The sequence below is a fragment of the Hirundo rustica genome, chromosome 19, assembly GCF_015227805.2.
Source record: "Hirundo rustica isolate bHirRus1 chromosome 19, bHirRus1.pri.v3, whole genome shotgun sequence".
In the NCBI taxonomy this organism is placed as follows: domain Eukaryota; kingdom Metazoa; phylum Chordata; class Aves; order Passeriformes; family Hirundinidae; genus Hirundo; species Hirundo rustica.
The window spans coordinates 6668785-6690227 of record NC_053468.1 but is presented as its reverse complement, the minus strand read 5'-3'; the positions used below and the strand labels follow the sequence as shown (position 1 = coordinate 6690227).

Below are 21443 nucleotides of genomic sequence, written 5' to 3'. Positions count from 1 at the left end.
AGGGTTCCCCTGAATTTTACTGTGATGAGTTACAGAAAGATGAGTAAGCTTTGAGGTCATGGGCAGGAGGAGGTGGACATTACTCCTGCATGGCAGCCTCCAGCTGTGGAAAATGTGGGATTTTCAGAGGGTTTGCCACCCTGGTGACCAGGAGCCAACACCTTCATCCAGGTTAAACAGGAAATGCTTTGTTGGTCCTACAGCAAAGGGTCGGGACAGTAAGCCTTGGTAGGACCAGGACGTGGGGTTCCCTGGCTTCTTTGGTGGCCTTGTCTTGGTTGTTGATTGGATTTTTGCCTCAGGTTTCCACAGCTGTCCCAAAGCGTTGTGGGGTGCTCAGATAAGAGGTGCTGCCACCCAGGTACCTCCCCAGATTACAGGTGTGCCACAGTACAGCTCCACAGGGAGCGTGGTTTTGGCATCACAATAAATACTGAGGGTTGCTTCTTTATTTATGGTTGTGGAGTTTTTGTTCAGCTGCCAACTGAATAGAAACCTACTGGCTCCAGGCTGAGGGAAGATATGGACAGCTCCAGGCTGCTGGGTTTTATTCTTGACTGTAGAGAACTGAGAAAGGTGTGCAAAAACACAAACCTCCTCCAATTCCCACTGCTGGCTTTCCCTTCCCTGTTCCGCTCCCATTTCTCTCCATTCCCCAGAGCTCAGTGAACCTGCCCAATGGAACACCTAAAACAATCCTAAATGGCAGGAAAGTTTCCTGAGCACATGGAGGGGGCAGAGCACGCCCATCCCTGGGCTTTCCTGCATCCTCAGACCCCAGGGCACCTGCCCAGGTGAGCTGTGCTGCCAGGGAGGCTCAGCAGGGCCCTGGGGGCAGGCAGGAGGGAGCCCCACAGCCCCTGGATTGCCACACGAGCTGGGTGTGTGGTGGAAATGGTGAATTTGGGTGCAGGCAACACAAAGAAACTTCCCCAGATCCTGAAGGGTTTGGTTTGCAGCCTTGGGAGAAGCTGGGATGGATGTAATAATAAAGGTGCACGGGCTCAAAGTAAAGAAATCGTAAACTTGGGTTCCTATAGTTGCAAGTAAGAATATGCTTTAAGTAAGTAAGAAGCTGTATTAGGTGAGATGGTGGAAGGTTTTAAAGTGGAGCAATGTAATTTTATAGAGTAAGCTAAGAGTTTAAATGGTATAATAGAAGCATTTGGTGTATGTGAGGTAGAGGCTATTGGGTGAAGGACAGACACAGTGTGGCAGAATTAAGCAAAGGTGATAGGTTAGAAAAACAAAATAAACTCTGCAGCTTTCCATTGAATCAGAATGTTATATATTGCCTTGTAACAAAGAAACTTGTGACTGCTTTTGAACTGTGGGCCGACTTCTTGCTCCTCTAAAATCTGACTGCCTCTGAGGCTGATGTTTATCGGAGTAATAAATAGTTATTAGCCTGACTGTGGTCCCATCCTTTCGTTAAGGCATCGCTAATATTTGGGGTCAGTCATTCCAAGGCAGGATTATAGAGGTGTATTAAACCCCAAGGTTTCCAGAGACAGGACAGCTGTCCGGGGGTCTCAGGGGTGGGATGAGCAGCTCTGCAGGACGAGGGCTCACAGCCCTGTGAGCAAAGGGCAGGCGCTGCAGGAGCCCCGATTTAGCGTCCCGCAGCACCGCCGGCCCTCGGCCAGCAACGGGCGCCAGAGGATTTTGGAGAGCGATCCCGGCTGGGCTGGCCACTGACTGTGCTCTGTGCCGCAGATGGAGAACCGCAGCTGGCCTCCACCGTCATCGACACCATCATGGCAGGACTGCCCGGACCGCGGGGAGCGCCGGGGCCCGCGGGGCCGCCAGGTGACACCGGGCGCTGGGCTGGGCTGGCACGGGCACCGGGCATCCCTCGGGGGGCGGCGGGGCTGCGAACGAAGTGACCGCGGGTTTTAGCTGTTGATGCTGGCCGAATGTTTCACCTGGGGCGGGACTCATCTCGGGAAAGGGGCTGATTGACAGCTGTCTTTAGGAGTGGGTGATCCCTTCCTGCTCTCCTCCTGCTGCAAACCTGTCGCTGCAGAGATGGGATGCTCTGTGATGTCTGTGAAAACTTTGGAGATGGTCTGAGCTGTTGCAGATTTTCACCAGTATAACTGAAATCAGAATCTGAGATGAAAATTCAGTGACAAGCCTTCTTTCTCTCTGTGCTGATGGGTGGCTTAAATGATAATATTCCTGCAAACGTCAGCACTTCCCTGTATGATGCATATTTAGGAGTGAACTCCCATTAGTTGCAGAAAAGGCTTCTCCTTTCATTATGAGGGCCTTTCATTTATCCTTCAATTCCTTTATTCTTTGACTTAAGCATTTGTATGGTGCATTAATGATTGAGGCTGATTCAGCTGTACTTTGTGTATAATGTCCACATTGTTTCATCTCAAGGGTTGTGACAACTAAAGCAGAGAGGAGTATTGCTAAGTTCAGGCTAAGCAAATATCCTGTCTCCCATCTGCAGGTATAATTTAACAGCTACTGTTGGGATATAATTATTTTTTCAAAAGGAATGAATCTGTTAAGTGACTGTGTGAGACAAGTCGACCTGTTTAGATAGTGCTTAACTCATCCAGGAAGAAGCTCTCCTGTGGTACAGATTTTAAATTAATTTATTGCCACTGCAGTGAGTGAAGACCAAGAGAAAGCTTTGCTTTGGCCCACTCAGCCTCTCCTCTGGCTCTGGCCAAACTCCATCTCCTTCGTGTTCATCATCAGCTTTCTGACACCCCAGAGAGACCGAGTGGAGCAGCCCTGGGGCTTCCCTTCCCTTCCCACCTGAGATTGTTTCAGGGCCAGCACCTTCAGTGCCTCACTCTCCTGTTCCATGGATCTAGTTCAGCTTTTCTCAAAAGCTGCACTTTAAGGAATGCGAATGTGGATGTTACTGACATCCTTCCTGCCTATTTTCACCATTTTTTTCCTCCCAGAGCTCTAACATTTCCCCTAGGCCATGGGGGTGTATTCTGTCAGGATGTGGCTGTGCAGTAATCCAGTGTTAGGTGAAGGGTTCTCACGCATTGAGGGACTCACAGAACATCACAGGAAGTGCGTGCCTTTGGAATTTCGGCTTCTTCCTTCTAAGTCTCCTTATAATTGTCTCCAATTATGATTCCCACCAGGGCCACCAGGTGCTTCAGGACCCAAAGGCCCCCCAGGACCCATTGGAGCCCCTGGATCACAGGTAAGGTGTTTGGTGCTTTGGGGTGAAGGGCAGAGGGAAGGATCAGGGGTGGAACATCATCTTATTGCACAGGGAGAGAGAGAAATCTTAGATCTGCTGTTTTCTTCCCCATGGAATTCTGTGATTTAATTCCTTTTTCTCATTCCGGATTAAGAGGTTGAAACGGTTCTGCTTTCCAGAGTTTCCCTTAATCATAACACATTGTGCTGCTGCTGTGTCAAAACATTTCACTGTGGCCTGAGCTGATGCAAAGGATCTGATATGGGCTTTACTAACACAGTGACAGAAAAATACTGCATTTCCCGTGGAACACAAAAAAAGAACAAAAATGCATCTCTGAGAACTCACCAGAGTGAACGTGTTAAGCCTACTTTTCCAGGCATAGCACTTTTCTATTCAAGAAAAGTGTCACAAATTCCCATCAGATTGATTATTTATTGATACAAACATTGTGGAGGGGGGAGATAATAATGGAGTGGGAAAACCTCACTCCAAAGAATTTATGGTAGAAGAAGGGCACAGCACTCACATGGATGGAAAAAGCGGATTAAATGGAAAAAAGTGAAGTCATGAACAGAAAACTGCCAAACTACTCCAAATTGTGGTTGGCTGATACCAAGGGACTCAGTTTTGGGAAGAATATTGCTTAATGTGGAGGTAAAGCAGCAGCATCAATTTTTTCAAAGGAATCCCACATGACTGGAGAGCAGAGAGAAAGGTCAAGTAACTTTATAGGGGGATGTAACTCCGATCTGATAAGAGGAGATTTGGAATTGAAAATAGAGAGAGAAGACTTTTCCTATGTGGTTATTAACCACTTTGAAGAAGCAGTGGACAACAGGTTAGGGAAAGTTGGCCAATATAGCAGAATCCTTTCAATTAGGGAATGCTCTGGAGAACAATGAGAAACCCCAGATAGATATGAACACAGTGAGAGATTTGGCAGCCAAATGACAAGATGCAGTTTAACATCATTAAATATAAGGTAATTCACAATTCATAAGTAGATTCTGCAGCAGAGCCTGGCTTTTTGACACGCAGCACACACTGTAAATCTTTTATTTTTGCAACGTGGAATTCAGTGTTCTTGAGCATCCCTGTCTCACCACACACTGTTGGGCAAAGGATGCTTATGGACCCCTGGGCTTTGTTCCGGCTGCCTGTTTGACACAGGGCCCAGCCTGCTCCGTGCCCTACCTTGGCAGCCCCAGGGAACCTCCTAAGCCAGGCCTGGCTCTCTGAATCCTTGGTGGGGAGCTCCTCTGAGCTGCTGGGGCTGGCTGCAGGCTGGGAACACGGTGCTGCTGTGAGCATTGCTGGCTTCCAGCTGAAACTGGGACAGGGCTCCTCATTTGCACCCTTAAATCACACGTGTGCAACCCCCTTGGGCCACTTCACAGGCACTGAGCTCCTCACAGCAATGCTCATTTCTCTGGGCCTAGAAAACCCAGTTCTCTGGGGTTGTTCCTAACCAGGCTGGCTTAAATCCCCAGTGGCCTGGAGGGGAGCTCCAGACTCACTTCTGCAGCCTCCAAGACAACGTGCAAGTCACTTGAGGTGGAAAAAAAGCATCTTGTACGTGGTTGTGGGGAGAAGGAGAGCTGACAGGCTGAATATAAACAAACAGTACTCTTCTCTCTTGGTCTGGTTAATAACTTGTGGCTTCTCTGGGTGGATAAGTTAAGGATTTGGATCGATTTCTGCATAGCAGTTCAATTAGTAGAAATCTGGAGACTGTGCCCTTCTTAGCCATTGGTGACTGCTTTATAGATTTGTTCAACCCAGGGAGTAAAATTATTAGCAGAGATTGGGCTTAATTTGAAAATTGTTTATTAGGGTGAGTGAATAGCTTCAAAATAATTTCCACTGCACAATCCAATTAATTTTCAGGTATGTGTGCTTGCTCCTGCCACCCACTGAGGCAATTAAGAAGTGGGGGGAAGCAGTGGGGGTTTTTAAGCTAAACATTCTACCTGTGTATTAATTTCTTCGTGGTAACTGAGAACAAGAACTGTCCTGTCATACTGACCCCGAAAAAATGTTACATCAGGGGCCTGCAGTGCATTAAAAGATCCAAGCAGAGGGATCTGCAGAAAGTACAGGGCTCGGGATATCTGCAAACAGAGCTCCTGTTGTATTTGCCTGAGGGAAAAAGAGAATCCAGCCCAATTGCTTAATGGGTATATGAGGTTTTCAGGAGCTGAGGATCACTGGGAAATGTATTCACTTCACCTACACAAAGGTTGCACAGTAGAAATGAATTCCTTCTCGTTCTGCATCTCTTCTAGGGCTTGCCAGGATCTCCAGGACAGCCTGGACCAAAAGGATCCAAAGGAGACCGAGGAGAGAGAGTAAGGTTTTACATGCACAGAGAGATTCCCACAGCCTTTGGGGGTGAGGCCTCAGGATTTCCACACAGCACAGGTCTCACAGATGCACTGGGGCTACAGCCACCGCCAGCTCTAAATGCAGAGTTTCTGGGGTTTCTGCAAGAACCAAGATGAGGGTTTCCTGTACAGAGAAAGGGTTGAATTCCTTGTGAAGTCAGGCATTCCCCAAAGAGATTCAGGTAGCAAAGACATGATGCAAAAAGGCCTTTGGAGACCAACACTCTTCCACCAGCCAAAGCTGTTTAGCGTGGAGTGTTTTGAGAGGTCTTACTGACCCCTTCCTTCTGTGGCACTAAGGCTTTAAAAACTCACCAGACTTGGCCTGAACCAAGTCATTCCCCACGTCAAACAATGTTCCTAACATATTTGGAATACTGAAATCGTGTTCTTAATGTTTATGTGCCTCAGTCCTTAGTGGGCTGTGCAGTGCTGGTAACTAGACACAGAACAAAAAGGCTGTTTGAATGTTATTTCTGAACTGGTGAAGTTTAGGGGCTACCAGAGGAACATCCAGCAAGGGTATAAACGTGTCAGATTCCCAGTCCAGCCTCCAAGCATTGAGAAGGGTTTGAAAGTGACATTTGGGCCTTTGGCTGCTTCTGTTCAGCTTAATTGCCAGAAGGTCTTTGAAATCTCTGGGTGAGTGTGGGAGCACGAGGTGGAAGAGGAGCCCTGAGGTCTGTGAAATGGGCACCGTGGGCTGTGGAGGATCACTGAGAGGAGGGGGGAAGGACAAGGGGGAAACATTGGCTGGGACCTCTGAAATGATGGGTGTCTGCACTGACACAACCTCCTGCCGCATCTGTGGGAAACAAGTTCCCTTTTCTTCCAAGTACCATTTTGCTGTCCCACAGATGGAGGTGAATGGGGGCTGCGGGTGACGTGATTCCCCCACGGCAGAACCTCTGCACTCTGCTCCCTTCCAATCCAGCAGACAAGAGGGATGCCTGAAGGAGCCAAGACAGGCAAATGCAGATCAGAACTCCACTGTGTTGACTTCTCAAATTCGTGGGAATAACCAGCCACAGACAAACTGCTCCTCTGTCCAGACTCTGTGCAAGGGGGGGCCCAGGTGCTTGTTTCACCCCTCCTGAGGGGTCAGGAGCAGCAGATAGCTAAAGATGGAGCACATCTGCCTTTTGAAATCTCTGTTATATTTTAGTTTTGGGTGCTTGATCCTGTTCTTATGTAAGAAATCACTTGCACTTCCCTGAAAGACAGAGTGACTGTTGGTCATTCTTTGTAACGCTTTCCTTGTGCAGCTCAGCCAATTTGGGCATGACTTGGCTTTACAAATAGATTACAGACTGATGGAGTTCTGGGGCTAGAATTCAAGATTCTGAGAGAGAGCAAATCCTTACCTGGTGACATGGATGCACAGATTGCCAGCTACGTCTCATTGCCATTCCAGGTTTATTTTCTAAAAAATAAATAGAAGCTAAAAAAAATAGAAGGGCATGGTGTGTGGCCAAGTGTCACATTTCCATCCAGGAAACTGATAAAGCTCTTCCTCAATGATGCATCTCACATTTTGCTATAGTTTGTGGTCAACCATATTACTGATATTATTACTAATATTCCATATTACTGCTACACTGATTTTGAAACAAAATCTTGTTGCATTGTGTCCATTCACTCCAGACAGATCCCTTAGAATTTGGTTTCATTCCCTCCTTGCTAGGGATTTAGAACTGTGACTCTCCTCTTAGGTTTGGGCCAAATGAGATTTTCAAATATCAAAATGTGTTGATAAATAGAAAAAAAACCCCATATTTCCTGTCCATGCTCTGTTAGTGTGGAAAGGGACGCTGACAGCTTTTTTCTGTCAGAATTTCTGTAGGATGCTCTGTGTGCATTTTGTCTTTTGTGAGTGTGGCTGTGAATGCTGGTTTTGACAACTCCACGCTGCAATTTTGGGTTTGGTGGATACAAATGAGGGCTCGAGCAGAGGAGCAGCTGCAAAGAAAAGCGGAGAGGAGGTTTTACAACATCTACTGAGATCTGAGAAAATGTTATTGTACATTCTTCCTGCTTAATCTGGGAGAGAGCAGATGTGGAAGAGACCTGAAGCAGTCAGAGCACAGCCCCTGGATGGCTCAGCCTGAGCAGCACCAGGGAGGGAGGGAGGGAGGGAGGCTCCACAGCATCTCCAGGCACTCTTCAGAGGCACAGCCAGGGAGGCCTGGGATAAAAGATACTGCCAACATCCAGCCTAAATATCCTTTGATCCCCTTTAAGCTGATAACATCCTTTCTGTTCCTCCTGGACATGGAGCACAGCCTGTTTATGTATTTTCAGTGTGCTCCTCTCTGTGATTTTTTTTCCTCTTGCCTGTGCTTTTTCGTGAGCTTTGCTGCCTCCAGTGCAGAATCCAGGTATTTCCCTTTGAAGATACTGGGAGTACCTGACAGATTGAACCTCTCTCCCAGAGCTCTCCCTGTCCATAGGACCCTGTTCCTGGTGCTGGCAAGGCATTCCACAGGAATTCAGCCCTCCATGGGAATGTTCTGTAGGTGCCTGTTGGTTTTTTCAAATTTGATGGACACGAACCCAGCAGCTCTCCCTTTCTACTGCAGAAATCTGCCACCCTGCCACCATATATGTAATTTTTTGGGGGAAAGAAAAGGATGGGTTTGTTGCTGTGTGTGTCTACGGGAGAAGAGCCAGGGGATATATGTGGCTGTTTCATCAATGAATTTCTAGAAATGCTTTTACATTTTGCCTTTTCTTCCCAAGCTCCTGCTTTCTCACTAAATAACCTATAACTGCTCTCCTGGTCAGGGATTCTGCCCCAGCTGCTTCAGGGTAGGAAACCAGTACTGTGGAGGAAAAGAGGGGAAAAAAGGTGTTCAGTTCAATGGCATTTCCTTCTGCCCCAAACCAACACTAGCTCAAACTGTTTCTGTTAAAAAATAAAAATTAAAAAAAAAAAAAAAAAAAAAAAGGAACAAAAGCCCCTCACTGAGAACAACGTGAAAATTGGCACAGCAGGAGAAAGAAACAAACCAACCAAAATATTGTACCTGTGTTTTGCTCAGTAGCCGTGGGGTGTGCGTGGAGCAGGAGCAGATTAAATCAGTGCTCGGTGGGAGTGCTGGGCTCTGTTCTGGCTGGGGCAGCGGCAGCCCATCACTTCTACCAGAGACAGGAACGCAGTGTCTTTGTAAGGAACAAATCTCCAGCCAAATTCCTTCCTGGTATAATGTAACTGACTGCTGGAAAGTTCAGAAAACCTGCTAATCGTCTTACAGAGAGGGCACTGAGCTCAGGAGCTCCAGCTCCTCCAGAGTCTGATGGGATTTGGAACTGATGCTTGACAGAAAACCATAACCCCCTTTTGCAGTCTCTAACTGATAATGTCAAGGGAGAGGAAATTTTTTTTTTTTCACGTTATTCCAAGTGTAAGGTTTTTTTCCTTAAGCCACCTTAATTCCACTAGTAAAAATTACACTGTGTTCTTGTCAAGTGGCAAAGTATCTCCTAATGACACTGCCTTTATTTCCAACAGGGGCAAGCAGGTCTGCCTGGAGAGAGGGGCATTAAGGGATTTCCTGTAAGTGCTGCACTCGTGGGTGGGTGCCAGACTCAGCTGGGCTTGGTGCCTGGCACTGAAGGTGCCACTGGCTTGGCCTGGAGCTGCTTCAGTGCCCTGCTGGCTCCAGCTCAGCCATTTGTTCCACAGACAATGTTCCTCACCTTAAGGAGTCTCTCTGCAAACGAAACGTGCCCTGGTGTAAAGCACAGTGCTGATGTGACCAGCAGGGCATCACCCCAGCAGATCCCTCTGGCCAGAGCTGGGCACACTCAGCTCTCCCTGGGCCCCAGGAGTTCCTGGCACTGCCAGAGCCCAAAGGTGGGCACAGTTAGACAGCTCAAAGTCCATCAGGTGCTCTCAACTCCCTCCTGCATCTTGGGTCAGCCAAGCTGAGCTGGAAACCCTGCAGTGAGATTAAGGGATGTCTCCAGGTGATGTTTTGGCAGTACCTGAAGAGATGCACAGAGGAGATGTCTGCACTGGCTCATATGGCCAGTGGGAACAAACCACTGGTGATGAAGGTTGGCTGACAGAGATCTAGTGGAGAAAATTGGGTGGTTTTTTTTTTTTGGCTGCCAGCTTCCAGAGAAGTCCCAGAACCTCTGGGAGGGTTCTCATCTCTCTTCTTTGGTTCCATCTCATCATTTCATACAATTCACACAACCTTTTCTTTGGTCCTTTCTCCCATGCTCACCTCTGCTTTGAAAATATCTCAGGGATGCCCAACAGGGTTTGAAGAGCCTGAGCCTTTCCACTCTATTTTAGATTGTTGGTTTTATGTTTAGCTTAGAGTGGTTTAATCCCTCCCTGTCACCTGCCCTTTGGAAAGTGCATGAACTTCCTGAGGGGGAAACATGAGACCAATGTACACAGCACAGAGAGATCTTTGTTCAAGAAAAGCTTAATGAGCATCTTCAGAGGCAGAAAGTGATGTGACTAATTAATGAAAGCAGAATGGAGGATTTTTCTGCTCTGAATCAAGATAAAAACGTGCATGTTTGGGGGAAAGGAGCAATTTGTCTGTGGTTTAGCATCAAGTGTTGTTCACTGAGGGCCCAGTGAGATGTCTATGGCCTGGCTGGGTGGCTGCTCCTGCAGCTTGGCCACTCCTGGACAAGTTCATTGGTGTTAGAAGTGGTGGTGACCTTCTGGGAAACTGACAGGAGCCAGGGCAAATTTGGTTCAGGAGAGCACCTTTGGCCCTTGGTGTGAAGTGCCAGTCCATGTGATTTCTGCTGGTGAAATGCTTCTTTAATGTGCTCCTTTGGTGAGGAGGGACCCAAGGGGTCCTGGAAGGGTCCTCAGCCACATGTAATCGAATTTCCCTTCCTTTGTTTCAGGGTGAACCAGGCAAGAAGGGTGAGGAAGGTGACAAAGGCACTGATGTAAGGATGTGTTTGTACTGTTTTACTTCCCTTTTTGTCACTTTGCTGTCCTTCAACCATATTCCCTTTGACAGGTGGGGTTGGGGGGCCAGAGAGTGAGTTCACAGTTAAATGTGCAGAGCAAGTGGGGATGTGAGCCTTGGGTTTGAATTTCATGTGTGACAGAAGCCCTGCTCTGTGAGGTTTCTTTGGCCATGTTGTCACCATGTTCTTGAACGCCCCAGTCTCCAGAGGCTGTTCTGTCACCTGGAGCTGGTTGGGAATTGCTTCCCTATTGTCCCTCCCACCTTCTGAGGGACAGACTTCCAGAGGAGATCAAACTGCATGTGCAGGGTGCTGGAGTTCTCACATCTCTGCTTTCAATCCCTGAAATACTTCCCAACATCTCTTTGGCCCTCCAAGCCCACACTTAGGGTGACAACAAACTACAGCCTGAGTGTCCACGAGGAGCTCTTTGAAGAGGGATTTCTCCTGCACTCCTGCTTAGGTTATCTCCTCTTTTGCATCTTTTCATTTTTAAACATCCACACTGCAGAGTTTGGTGCTGTGAAAGCAACATGATGGACAAGAAGCCTGTTCTGCAACACATTCCAATGTTAGTTTGGTTTTCTTTCTTGCAGGGGGAAGGTGTCCAACAGCTTCGAGAGGCTCTGAAGATTTTAGCTGAGAGGGTGTTAATCCTTGAGCACATGATAGGAATTCATGGTAAGCATTGCTCAGGTTTTCTTCTCTAAGGAACCAGGGGCTGTGTTCAGGCTTGATGGTCAAACATCCTCCCACTGGCCTGAGCTCTGGTGCCTGCTCAAGCCACATTTTCAAAACTAGGTACCATGACTTAGGGGTGCTTAGAGCTGTTGAGCCCCACCAGCTGCACCAGCTCCTCTGGCTTTCCAGCAGCAGGTGAAATGACCCTTACAGTGATTTTTGTTACAGTTCAGGCAGCCAAGTCACGAGCAGCGGCTCAAGCCATGTGGCACAGATCATCCACCAGCTTCCCACAGAGCTGCTTGTTCCAGTCTTTAGGCCAGATCATTTAATCCTGTTAACAGCATCTTCCAAGTGACTTGAACACCACTGAGGCCCTTGCCTTGTGCTGCACCACGTTTTGCAGAGAAAGCCCAGAGAGTGCTGCCATGCCACCCTGAAAATCAGTGATCCCTGGACATTTTGTGATCGTAACTTACATGAAACCTATTTTCACAGCCGGATTTAAAGAAAGTCCCACATGTCCTACGTTCAGATAGATTTTTGTGACCTCTTGAGGCTGTTGGCTCTCCCATCACTGGTACAGCGTGTACATCATCCCTTCAAGAATGTTCTCTCCCCTTAAGCACAGTGTGCTGTTGGTCATTGTCACAGGAGCTGGTTATTGTCAGACTGCTCCTTTTGGGAGGATCAATTCTCTCACAGCTGCCAAAACCTGCTGTGCCAGTTTCTCCCCTTTCAGAAACGCAGTCAGAGGCAAAATGTTTGGCTCTGCTATCCCAGCCAGTGAGCAGCAAACCTGTTCCTTGGCACTGACCAAGCCCCAGAGCACTTTTCTGTCCTTGACGTGTGGAACCTCGTTCCTGGCCTTGCTTGTGAGCCCACCTCACACCTCCCCTTGGATAAGTTGTGGAAATGCTAAACAGCTCAAATGCCCAGCAGTCCTGACAATGCACTTCAGGCAGCACCTCGGGATCCCAGCCCTGTCTGGAGCCAGCATGGAATTGCTGCTGCACCCTTCCAGTGCCAGGGCATGGCTGGGCTGGCCTGGAGCCTGCTCTGCTCCGCTCTGCTCTGCTCTGCTCAGTGGCCTCATGCTCTTGGAGGCCTCAAGTGCCATTTCCAAAAGCAACAGGCAGCAGCAGTGTAAGATTTTTGGGAAACCCTGAATCACAACCCTGTGCTTCAACCACACTCACCCTGACCTTACCTTGGCACTGCTGCTGCTTCGCTTCACATTTTCATTCCAAGGGTAGAAAATACATATTTTTATGCTGCTTTGCTGTGAGCTGGTGGAGGTACCAGGGAGATGCCCACTGGATTTCCTAGGCAGCAATCCATGCCAGCTGGGATGATCTCCAGGGAGGAGGGAAAGGGGTTTATGAATCCATAAGAACAGGGTATTTACGGGACACAGGGCCTGGGCCTCCTTTGGCTTTTACTTTGTACCTTCATTTATGGTAGAAAGCAAAAAGTCACCTCTTTAAGAATCTTCTGTGGACTCTGGGGTTCACACAGCCTTGCCCCAGCAGAACTGCCTGGTTTAGCTGTTTTTCACACTCTGTTTGGAAATAGAGCAGCAACAAGGCACGTGCTGTGTTATTCTGGAACAGTCATTTCAGCAAACCATTTGTATTGACCTGTGACTGCTTGGGATGGAGATGAGTTATTTACACCCATGTGCACTTCTGTACCAGTGTAACTGCAGCAGCAAAAATGGATGGTTTTTAATTGTGCACTGTGGTTAGGTCATATTTAAACACTTATATTGTATGACTTTAGGGGTTTTTTTGTCCCGTAAGTATTGATAATTGTACTTCTACTCTGTGCTTTTGAAGTAGTTACATTCTTTCACTTCACACGTATTTTAGGCCCTACAAAAATACTGTTTAGAAAGGGAACTTGGAAAGTAAGGCATATTTTCCTTGTGCAATTATGTTCATCTTTGTGTATATGGTTAAAAAAAAGCCCCAACGAACAAAGAGAAAAAGACATAAAATTACAACAAAAAAATTTTCCTTGAGCACAGACCTCCCCGGACTGAAAGGCACCACAGAGGTTTAAATCACCCAGCACCAACTGTCTGGTCGTGTTCCCAGTGTAGGTGTTAAGGATTTGACCACAGGCCCTGGGTTAGCCCAGCTTTAAAACCCCACTCAGAAATACCAATCCCATGCTCTCATTTTCCCCAGAAATTTCCCACTGAGTGTGGTTTCCAAACCCACAGCCACCCAAGCAACAAGGCAAAACATCCCAGCAAACAAAGCTCTCCTCTGCACTGGGAGGGCAGCTGGAGCTGACCTGGCCTGGAAGCTGCAGAGAGCAGCTCAGCAGGACACAGCAAAGCCCAAATTGTTTGGCAGGGTTTGGTGCCAGCAGACAGAGCCCAAATCCTCTGGCAGCCAGAAGCTCACTGGAAACTGAAACGCTGCCTCGTGGGATCAGACCAAGGCTGGCACGTTGGGCTCCTGGCAGGGAAACACAAACATCCAGCTCTGGAGGCAGAAGGAAGAAGAAATTGGGGCATTGGAAATGATGAGTGAGATCAAACCACCAGCATCTACTGCCAAAAAGTGGCCCAGAGCAGTGTGTATTTAATTTGTTCAGCTGAGGGAAGAGCAGGAGGTTGTTACCTGGAGGAGCAGGGGCAGCCATCATCCATTCCCAGCATTATTTTGATTTGGCTGCAGCCCAGGGTGGGTCAGTCCTTCCACTCAATCCTTTCAGTGCCTCCAAATGTCTTTTAATTGTACTTAAACCCTAAGAGCATCGCTGTCCATGACCACCAGCTCATCCTCCAACTCCACGAGTCTTTGGGCAGTGCTGAGTAGTTGCTGGAGCCCAAGTAAATGTATAAATAATAAAAGAACAGCACTTTAGAAATGGAACTGCAAAGGAGAACAGGCCCTGCAGTAGGAGCACTTCCCCCAGCGAGTTCAGGCAGAGCAGAGGGGAAGCACCTAATGCAGGAGTTGTGTGATGGCAGCAAAGCTGTAGCTCCAGAGCTGCTTCCTGCACGGAGAGCAAACAGGAGGGAGCACACAGCTCCCAGAGGAGGAACCACTCGGAAGGGCCCATGAGTGTCTTCCTCAGCCTCCCCTTTTAAATCGCGCTCTCCCGTGACTTTCTCTCCTTACAGACTCTTTGTCTTCCATTGAGCCAGGCTCTGGACAGGATGTGATCCCGGGCTCCCCCCTGAGAAGCAGCATCAAGATCAAGCGAGGAGGACCCCGGCAGCCCCAGGCCCACCAGATCCTCTCTTCACTGCTGGATGATGCCGAAGCCAGAAGGAGAAGCCACCGGATGAAGTAGGAGCATCTCCGTGTCCTCCCTGCCTGTCCTCCAGTTAAAGATACAGTACCCAGTGCTTAGTTGCACCCTGCAGATGCAGTGGGTGGGAGGCTGCAGTGTTGGTGGCTGGGTTTCCTGCCCTGGCCAATACTGAGCCCTGGTTGCAGGGAATGACTTATGCATAGCTCAGAGAGGGTTTTGAGAAGGTTTTCCTTGATTTTGTTGTTTTGCCTTTGGAATAGCAGCTGCCAGGTGTCTCAGAAGCTGCCTGCAGAAGTGACACCTCCTGGCTGTGCCTCGAGGGTTTAACCCTGCCCTTGCTCCCTCACTGCCCTTGACAGTCACTCAGTAAAGCTCTGCTTAACTGGCCCAGCCCACCCATCTCACCCAAAGCTGAGCCTCAGCCTTGTCCATTGCTGCAGCTGGAGGCACCAGCTTTTATTTCCTGTGCTGGTGTCACACTGACTGCCAGGTGTGACTTCCACAGGCCATGAAAGCATGGCCTGCAAGGATTTCTTTTAAGCAAAGGACAAGTTAGAATACAAAGTACATTTAGAAATGTTACTCTGGAAATTCAGGTGGCTCTCTGGGCTTCAGCAGCAAAATCCTGCCTTTTCATGTTGCTAATTGCATGTGAGTGACATTATTTCAATTTGTGGTTGGCTAAACAAGGACTTTTGATGCAAATGTTCATGGCAACATTGGCTTTCTGTCTATCTTCAGAGAGTTTAGACTTTTTCTGTGAAAACATAGAGCAGTCTGCCTGAGATCTGATGGAATTGTGCAAGAATTTTCCCATACTGTGTTCAGCTTGTGCATACATTCAGAGATAATTAATTTAAGTGGTGGCAGTAACTATTCACAGAAAAGGATATTTTGCAATAGTTGCTTAATCCTACAGCAATCAGGAAAAATGTTTTCACAGTGTTTTGTTTTAATCTTGTGAGTAAATCCTCATCATTTGGATCTGGAGACAATGTAGTAGCAAACCACTGCCTAGGGAATTAGAGTCTTGTCAAGAGCTTATCTTGCACTGGGAGTTAAATACAAAGTCATTTTACTTTTTGCAATAACTTGTTATTTTAGGGGAAGTACCAGTTTCCAGGTTTAAGAAGTTGAACCTGCCCTTCAGTGACAAATGAATCACTCCACCTGCTGTGTTAACCAGGTCGGACAAGCTGATGTCATTCATGTAGACAGTGATTTTTGTTAGAAGGGGGAGATTAAGCAACAAAACTGGCTGGATTGTTTGTTTTTTTTTTTTTTTACTTTTTAATTCCCACATTCTGACAGTTGTCAAACTCAGCCCAGGACAAAAGTGAGCAAATGGAGTTGTGTTATTGCCCCTCTGGTTCCTGTGCAGGGCACAGCTGTGTGAGCAAGCTGGGCTGCACTGCTGCAGGGTTTCTGTCAGAGGCTTTCCAAAGAAAATATCCTGCAGTCCCTGTGTTCAGCACCCCAAAAGCAAAGCCCAGTGGAAATTAGGCTAAAAATGGAGGAGCTCTGCCAGCCCAGCATTAGCCACACATTAGATTGACGGTCCATATACACTGTAAATGTGGCAGTGCTACCAAAAGAGACATCCAATTCCAGTCCTTCCTCTATGGAACCCGGCATTTTGACAAATGAGGTTCCAGGCTCCTTCAGGATGGCTGAATCCACCATGCCTTCACTTGGCCCTGCTCTTTAGGAATCCAGCCATCCCCAGCCAGGTGAAATGGCAGAGGCTGATGCTGGGCAAGCACCAGAGCCTTGCTTTATCTGCTGTGCAGCTGAGTAACAAAGCTGTGCTGGAGGCAGCAGGGATGCAAGGTCCTGCCCTGCTTGTGTACCCTCACCCTGCTTGGCCAGTGCCGTGGTGGGGCTCGTTCAGCACCAGCCCACCTGGTTCAGGCTGTGCTTCTGAATGGTTTGAGTTTTCCACGGGACATTTCCAAGAAACAAGCCCAGAGCTTTGCAGGACTCTGGGGAGTTCCCTGGCTGCGCTCTGAGTTTCAGCTGGAGTTTAGGGAGGCAAGAAGATGAGCACAGCTCGAGTGCAGCAGGTTCCTGAGCTCAAGGAGCCATCCTGTCTTTGCAATCCCTTTGGGAGAAGGAAATAAAACCTCTCTGAATGCAGCCTAGTTTCACACCCAGCACTAACTCTAGACCCAGCACTGAGTCTGAGGATGTCCATGGTGCTGTAAGAGCCCAGGTCCCTCCTTCCACTGCTGCCAGGGCAAGAGCTCTGTTTGTGGCCAGCCAAGCAAGGTGCAGCCATGGGAACGTTCTTGGAATGATCATTCCATCCAAGAATTAAATGTCCAAAAAAAAGGATGTTTCCTCATTTGCAGGCTGATTCCTGTGCAGGAATTGAGGAGTACTTGGTTACCCCTGTGGTGAATTGGGACCATCTTGGTCTGGATCACATGGACACTCCAAGACTTCACTGGTGGCTTCCAGGAGATAAATCAGCCAGTTGGTGTTGGAAAATCAGGCCTGAAGAGTGAGGAGAAATCTCAGTTCAGTCTAAACTCCTGCACTGGGCAGGCTGGTGCCAGCTGTAGTCGAGGCCACAGGAACAATCTGTCCTCATGGCAGCTTCAAGAACCAAACCCAACCAAAGCAATGTTTAAAAAGGGAAATGGGGAAATTCAGTTTCGCTGGTCCTGTAGCTACAGGGTTGAATTTGGGGAAGAGGGAATACAGTGAGGCCATTTTTGCTTCTCTGACATTTCAGAGGCTTCACACTGAACTGAAAGAGAAATCTTTCTTTCCTCAAGTTCATCTTCTGAATTCAAAGATATTGCATGAGCTTGGTGAGTGCTAATGCTTTAGTCACTCACATTGCTGAGGCATTCATACTGACAAGGATTTGGAATTTTTCATTTTTTAAAACAAATTACTGACAAGATGAAAGGAAAATTTAATGGAAGTTGTTTGCAATTAATTCTGCCAAATCAATTGTCAAAGGGCTGTTTAAACTTGGGTTGAGACCACTTTAACTTTTGACAGTAGGAGCTGTGTAATTTTTTCTCCTTGCTTTGTATAGCACCACCTCTCTGATGAGGTACTGTATCTTTAAATGGGGGACAGCAGGGTTACAGCACATGGACTTTCTCTCTCTGCTGGGGTTTCATTCCTCTCCACTCCCACGTGAGCCGGACCACACTGTTGTGCCACCCCAGTTTAATTCTGTTTAAAGGTGAGCGCAGCCTCACACACTGACATTAATGAAGCTGATGACCAAGCAAAACCACTCCAACCACGTTCTCCATCCTAGGCAGGATCCTGAGGTTCATTTCAGCCAGGGCATATAATGCTTCTTGCCATCTCTGTGTAACTTAGGGGATTTATTTTGAATGCGTGCTCATTTAGAAATATATTTTAATTGAAATGTTTAGTGCTTTATCTTATGTACATACTGTGCAATACCATAGTGTGTTCTTTTCCTTTTTTTTTTTTTTTTTTCCCTAAGACTTTTTAAAAATTCTTGGTGTTTGTTTGAGCTCCAGTGTGTTTTTGACTCGGATCAGCTCTGGTAGTAGTAGCAGTGTTTTCCTTGCCCTGAGCTAACCAGAAGCAGCACATTGCACAACCAAAACCCTTTGCAAGTCGTGCACCCTCACGTTCACCAGGAACCTGGAACCCCTGGGAGACAGGGAATGCTCCTCTCCAGAGGGTCTAATTTGCACTTACTGTAAGGAATTGATGGCAATCCAGGGAAATAGGAATAAACTAGGGAGAAGAGCCCTCACCTGCTCCCACCAAACTCCACGGACATTTTGTCATCAACTTTCAAAGGAACAGGCCTTACAAATCAGATTCAGCCCTGGAGCAGCACGTGCTGGTGCTATGTGGGCTCTGCTCCAGTGCCTGCCATGAGCTGTTGTCATGTGGGACCCTGGGCACTGTGACAAAGGCTTCTAAAGACAATCAGCTCCTGGAATTCCCTCCCGATAGAACGATTGGAAACCCATCCTCCTCCACGTTTACAGCTTCTCTCTGACTCAAGATGACATTCCACTGGGGGTGTAGGGGTTAAACTGCTCAGAGTCTCTGTGATTTCTTGGTTTCCTGTGAAGCTGAGGGATTCAAAGGTGCTATATTGTTCACGAGGCACATTCCCAGCCACAGAAGGAAATGGTAACTTCTTCACCAGTTATTTTAAGCAGTAACTTTTTTATTTATATCAGCTGTTTCGTACGTGTGCCAATGGTCCTGGCTTCTCTCCTGGGATCAGCTTTACAACCATTTGGTCTTTTATAGGGCAGCCATAGGCAGCATCTTGCAATCATGTGTAATTTCTTAACTTAGAGCAAGAATAAATCTCATCTGGCAGGATGAACTCATTTATGGCAGGCTTTAATGTTTGTTGTAAACACAACCTGTTTGTCCCACCTCTTGCATGGTTACTTATCTGTTTTCATATTGCTATGTTATTGTTCAAAATATCTATTTCTCTTTATTTGCTATGGGGTTTGTTACTGTATATGGAATGTTTTGTATTCAGCATTTTCTTACGGAGCAGAGTGGGAACAGTATTCAAGGACCCACAAATACCAAAGACCTTTCATGTAATGCACTGAGAAATAAACTTACTGTAAATGAATATCATGTCAGGTGTCCTCTATTTGCAAAGTTCAGAGCGAGTTCAAGCAACTGCAGCCTGAAATCAGGGCAGCTGCTTTTCCTTCCTGACACCTCAGCCTTCTCTTTGGGAAAGCTCCTTTGCAGGGTCTTGAAAAGAAGATGTGCATGGAGGCCCTGCTCTGGGCACTGCTGTGGGCTGGAGGGGAAAAAAGGGCTTTTCTTATCAAAAACCAGAGCTGAGCTCCCCTGCCCTCGGTGGGACGGACTCCTCTCTAGGGGCTGGAGAGAGAGACCTGGATGGACACACTCGGTGTGTCTGCAGGACACCGAGTCACCTCTGCATTCCCAGCCACAGCCCCAAACACAGGGACATGCCCCAAACATGGGGAAAACTCCCAAACACAGGGACACATCCCAAACACAGCGGAAAATCCCAAACACAGGGACACATCCCACACACAGGGACACATCCCAAACACAGGGGCACCCCCCAAACACAGGGACACATCCCAAACACAGGGACACCCCCCAAACACAGGGACACATCCCAAACACAGGAGCACACCCCAAACACAGGGACACATCCCAAACACAGGGACACATCCCAAACACAGGAGCACCCCCCAAACACAGGGACACATCCCAAACACAGGGACACCCCCCAAACACAGGGACACATCCCAAACACAGGGACACATCCGAAACACAGGGACACCCCCCAAACACAGGGACACATCCCAAACACAGGGACACATCCCAAACACAGCGGAAAATCCCAAACACAGGAGCACACCCCAAACACAGGAGCACCCTGCCCTCATGAGAGGTGTTTTAGCTCCTCAGGCAGCCTCTCAGGTCACCTCTGAGCACTTTGCTGTGCCTTGCTGAGGGAGGCTCTCCCCAGAGCTGGCAGATTCCTCCAGCAGAGCAGCACCTCCAGCCCCTGCAGGAATTCTGTGCCAGGGCAGCCCCAGGGATCAAAGCTCTGCCTGGCCTCAGCGAGGGCACCCAGAGTGGCTCAGCAGGTTGTGAGGGGGGAACAAGCCAGAGAGAGAATTGTGCTCTGCCCAGCAGCGTGAATTAAAATCTGCTGATATTTGCAGCGTTCCTCACTTCCCCAAAAGTTTCCTCAGAGTACGGGGAAGTCGAGTTGGCTCAGCTAAGACAGCAAGGGCTGCCCAGACCCCCTCCCTGACATCCCCTGGTACCTCCTGGGCATCTGCCTCCTCCAGCAGCCTTTGGGTGTTGTCTCAGTGCACCCCTGGGTTTATGGAGGCCCCCAGAGTTGTCATTTCTTGTGACAGTTCAAACTGCCAGAAGACAATGTGGGTCAAGACTTTTTTTTAACCTTCCTACTCTGAGAACAACTGCCCCTCGTGGTGCAGCCCCTCCGTGTTAGCAAAGGGAGGCTGTAGTGATGCCTTGAGTTTTAGCTTCCATGTATTTCATGTTCTGTGCTGCCCAGGGTGCAGCTCTGAGCTCACACTCAGGCTCACTCAGCTCTCTGCACACAGCAGCGACACAAAACAAATCCTGTTCCTGCTGCACTCCAAGGACAACTTTCAGCCCAAAAGCACAAACAAGGGTGGCTGGAGGGAGGAACAGGAAGGATGGGACCTCACAGCCTGGAGCTGGAATTGCACAATTAAAGCCCAAAATGCAAATGGAGCAAAACTTATAAAAATGTAAGATCTCATGACCATTTGTCCATTTTGTGCCCATTTTGGATCCACCTTGGGTGCAGCCCTGGCCAGGCCCTGTCCTGCCCAAGGTGTAACCTAAAGGCCTTTCAATAAATCTCTACTTTATTCTCCAGCTCTGTCCAGTCTCTGTTCCAGCTCAGCCTTCCCAAGGTATCAGTAGGGGAGGACCCGGGCTGTTTCTGTCACATGTGTCACAACTCTGGGCTCTGAACTTGTTTTTCATATCCCAATGCAAACAAGAGGTGTGTAAATCCCAGGCAGTGGTTTCCCCTCCTGATCAGATTACACTGCAGAGATGCAGATACGGAAAGTGCAGCAGAGGCTGAGCCTTGTAAACACTGAGAAATGTCCACAGAGCCGAGGCCTCTGCCTCACAGGGCTTTTTGCATCACTGATGAGGACATGCTCAAGGTTACTTCATGCCAGACATTCCCATGCAGCACTTCTCTGGGTCTCTCAGGGTGTATTTATCTCAGTTTTTGAGTCCTAACACCTCCAACTCCAATGTATTTATCCTTGCAAAAAAAAATCCTCTGAGGGACAGCAGCTGTGTTAATCACCACTGTACAGATTGGGAGTTGCTGGATAAAAGGCTAAATTAATTTCTTGGGACATTTGTGGCTGTGCTGGTCTGCCAGGCACCAAATTAGCATCAGGCCCATGTTGGTCTCCGGGCCATTA

General features: G+C 48.0%; 1 protein-coding gene across 4 annotated transcripts in view; it reads left to right on the top strand.

Annotated features, from left to right (window-relative positions):
• Positions 1–19013, top strand: part of COL26A1 (collagen type XXVI alpha 1 chain) — a 168089-nt gene extending 149076 nt beyond the window's left edge. For 2 of the 4 annotated variants that reach the window (XM_040082619.2, XM_040082618.2), the window contains exons 10-17: positions 1717–1809; positions 3120–3181; positions 5470–5532; positions 9080–9124; positions 10447–10491; positions 11112–11196; positions 14336–14504; positions 15574–19013. In XM_040082619.2, coding sequence (XP_039938553.1) covers positions 1717–1809; positions 3120–3181; positions 5470–5532; positions 9080–9124; positions 10447–10491; positions 11112–11196; positions 14336–14504; positions 15574–15598 — 587 coding nt within the window. In that variant the 3' untranslated portion in view covers positions 15599–19013. The remainder of the gene's footprint in view (positions 1–1716; positions 1810–3119; positions 3182–5469; positions 5533–9079; positions 9125–10446; positions 10492–11111; positions 11197–14335; positions 14505–15573) is intronic. The other 2 variants (XM_040082620.2, XM_040082621.2) reach the window with 2 other exon arrangements.
• The last annotated feature ends 2430 nt before the right edge of the window (positions 19014–21443 follow it).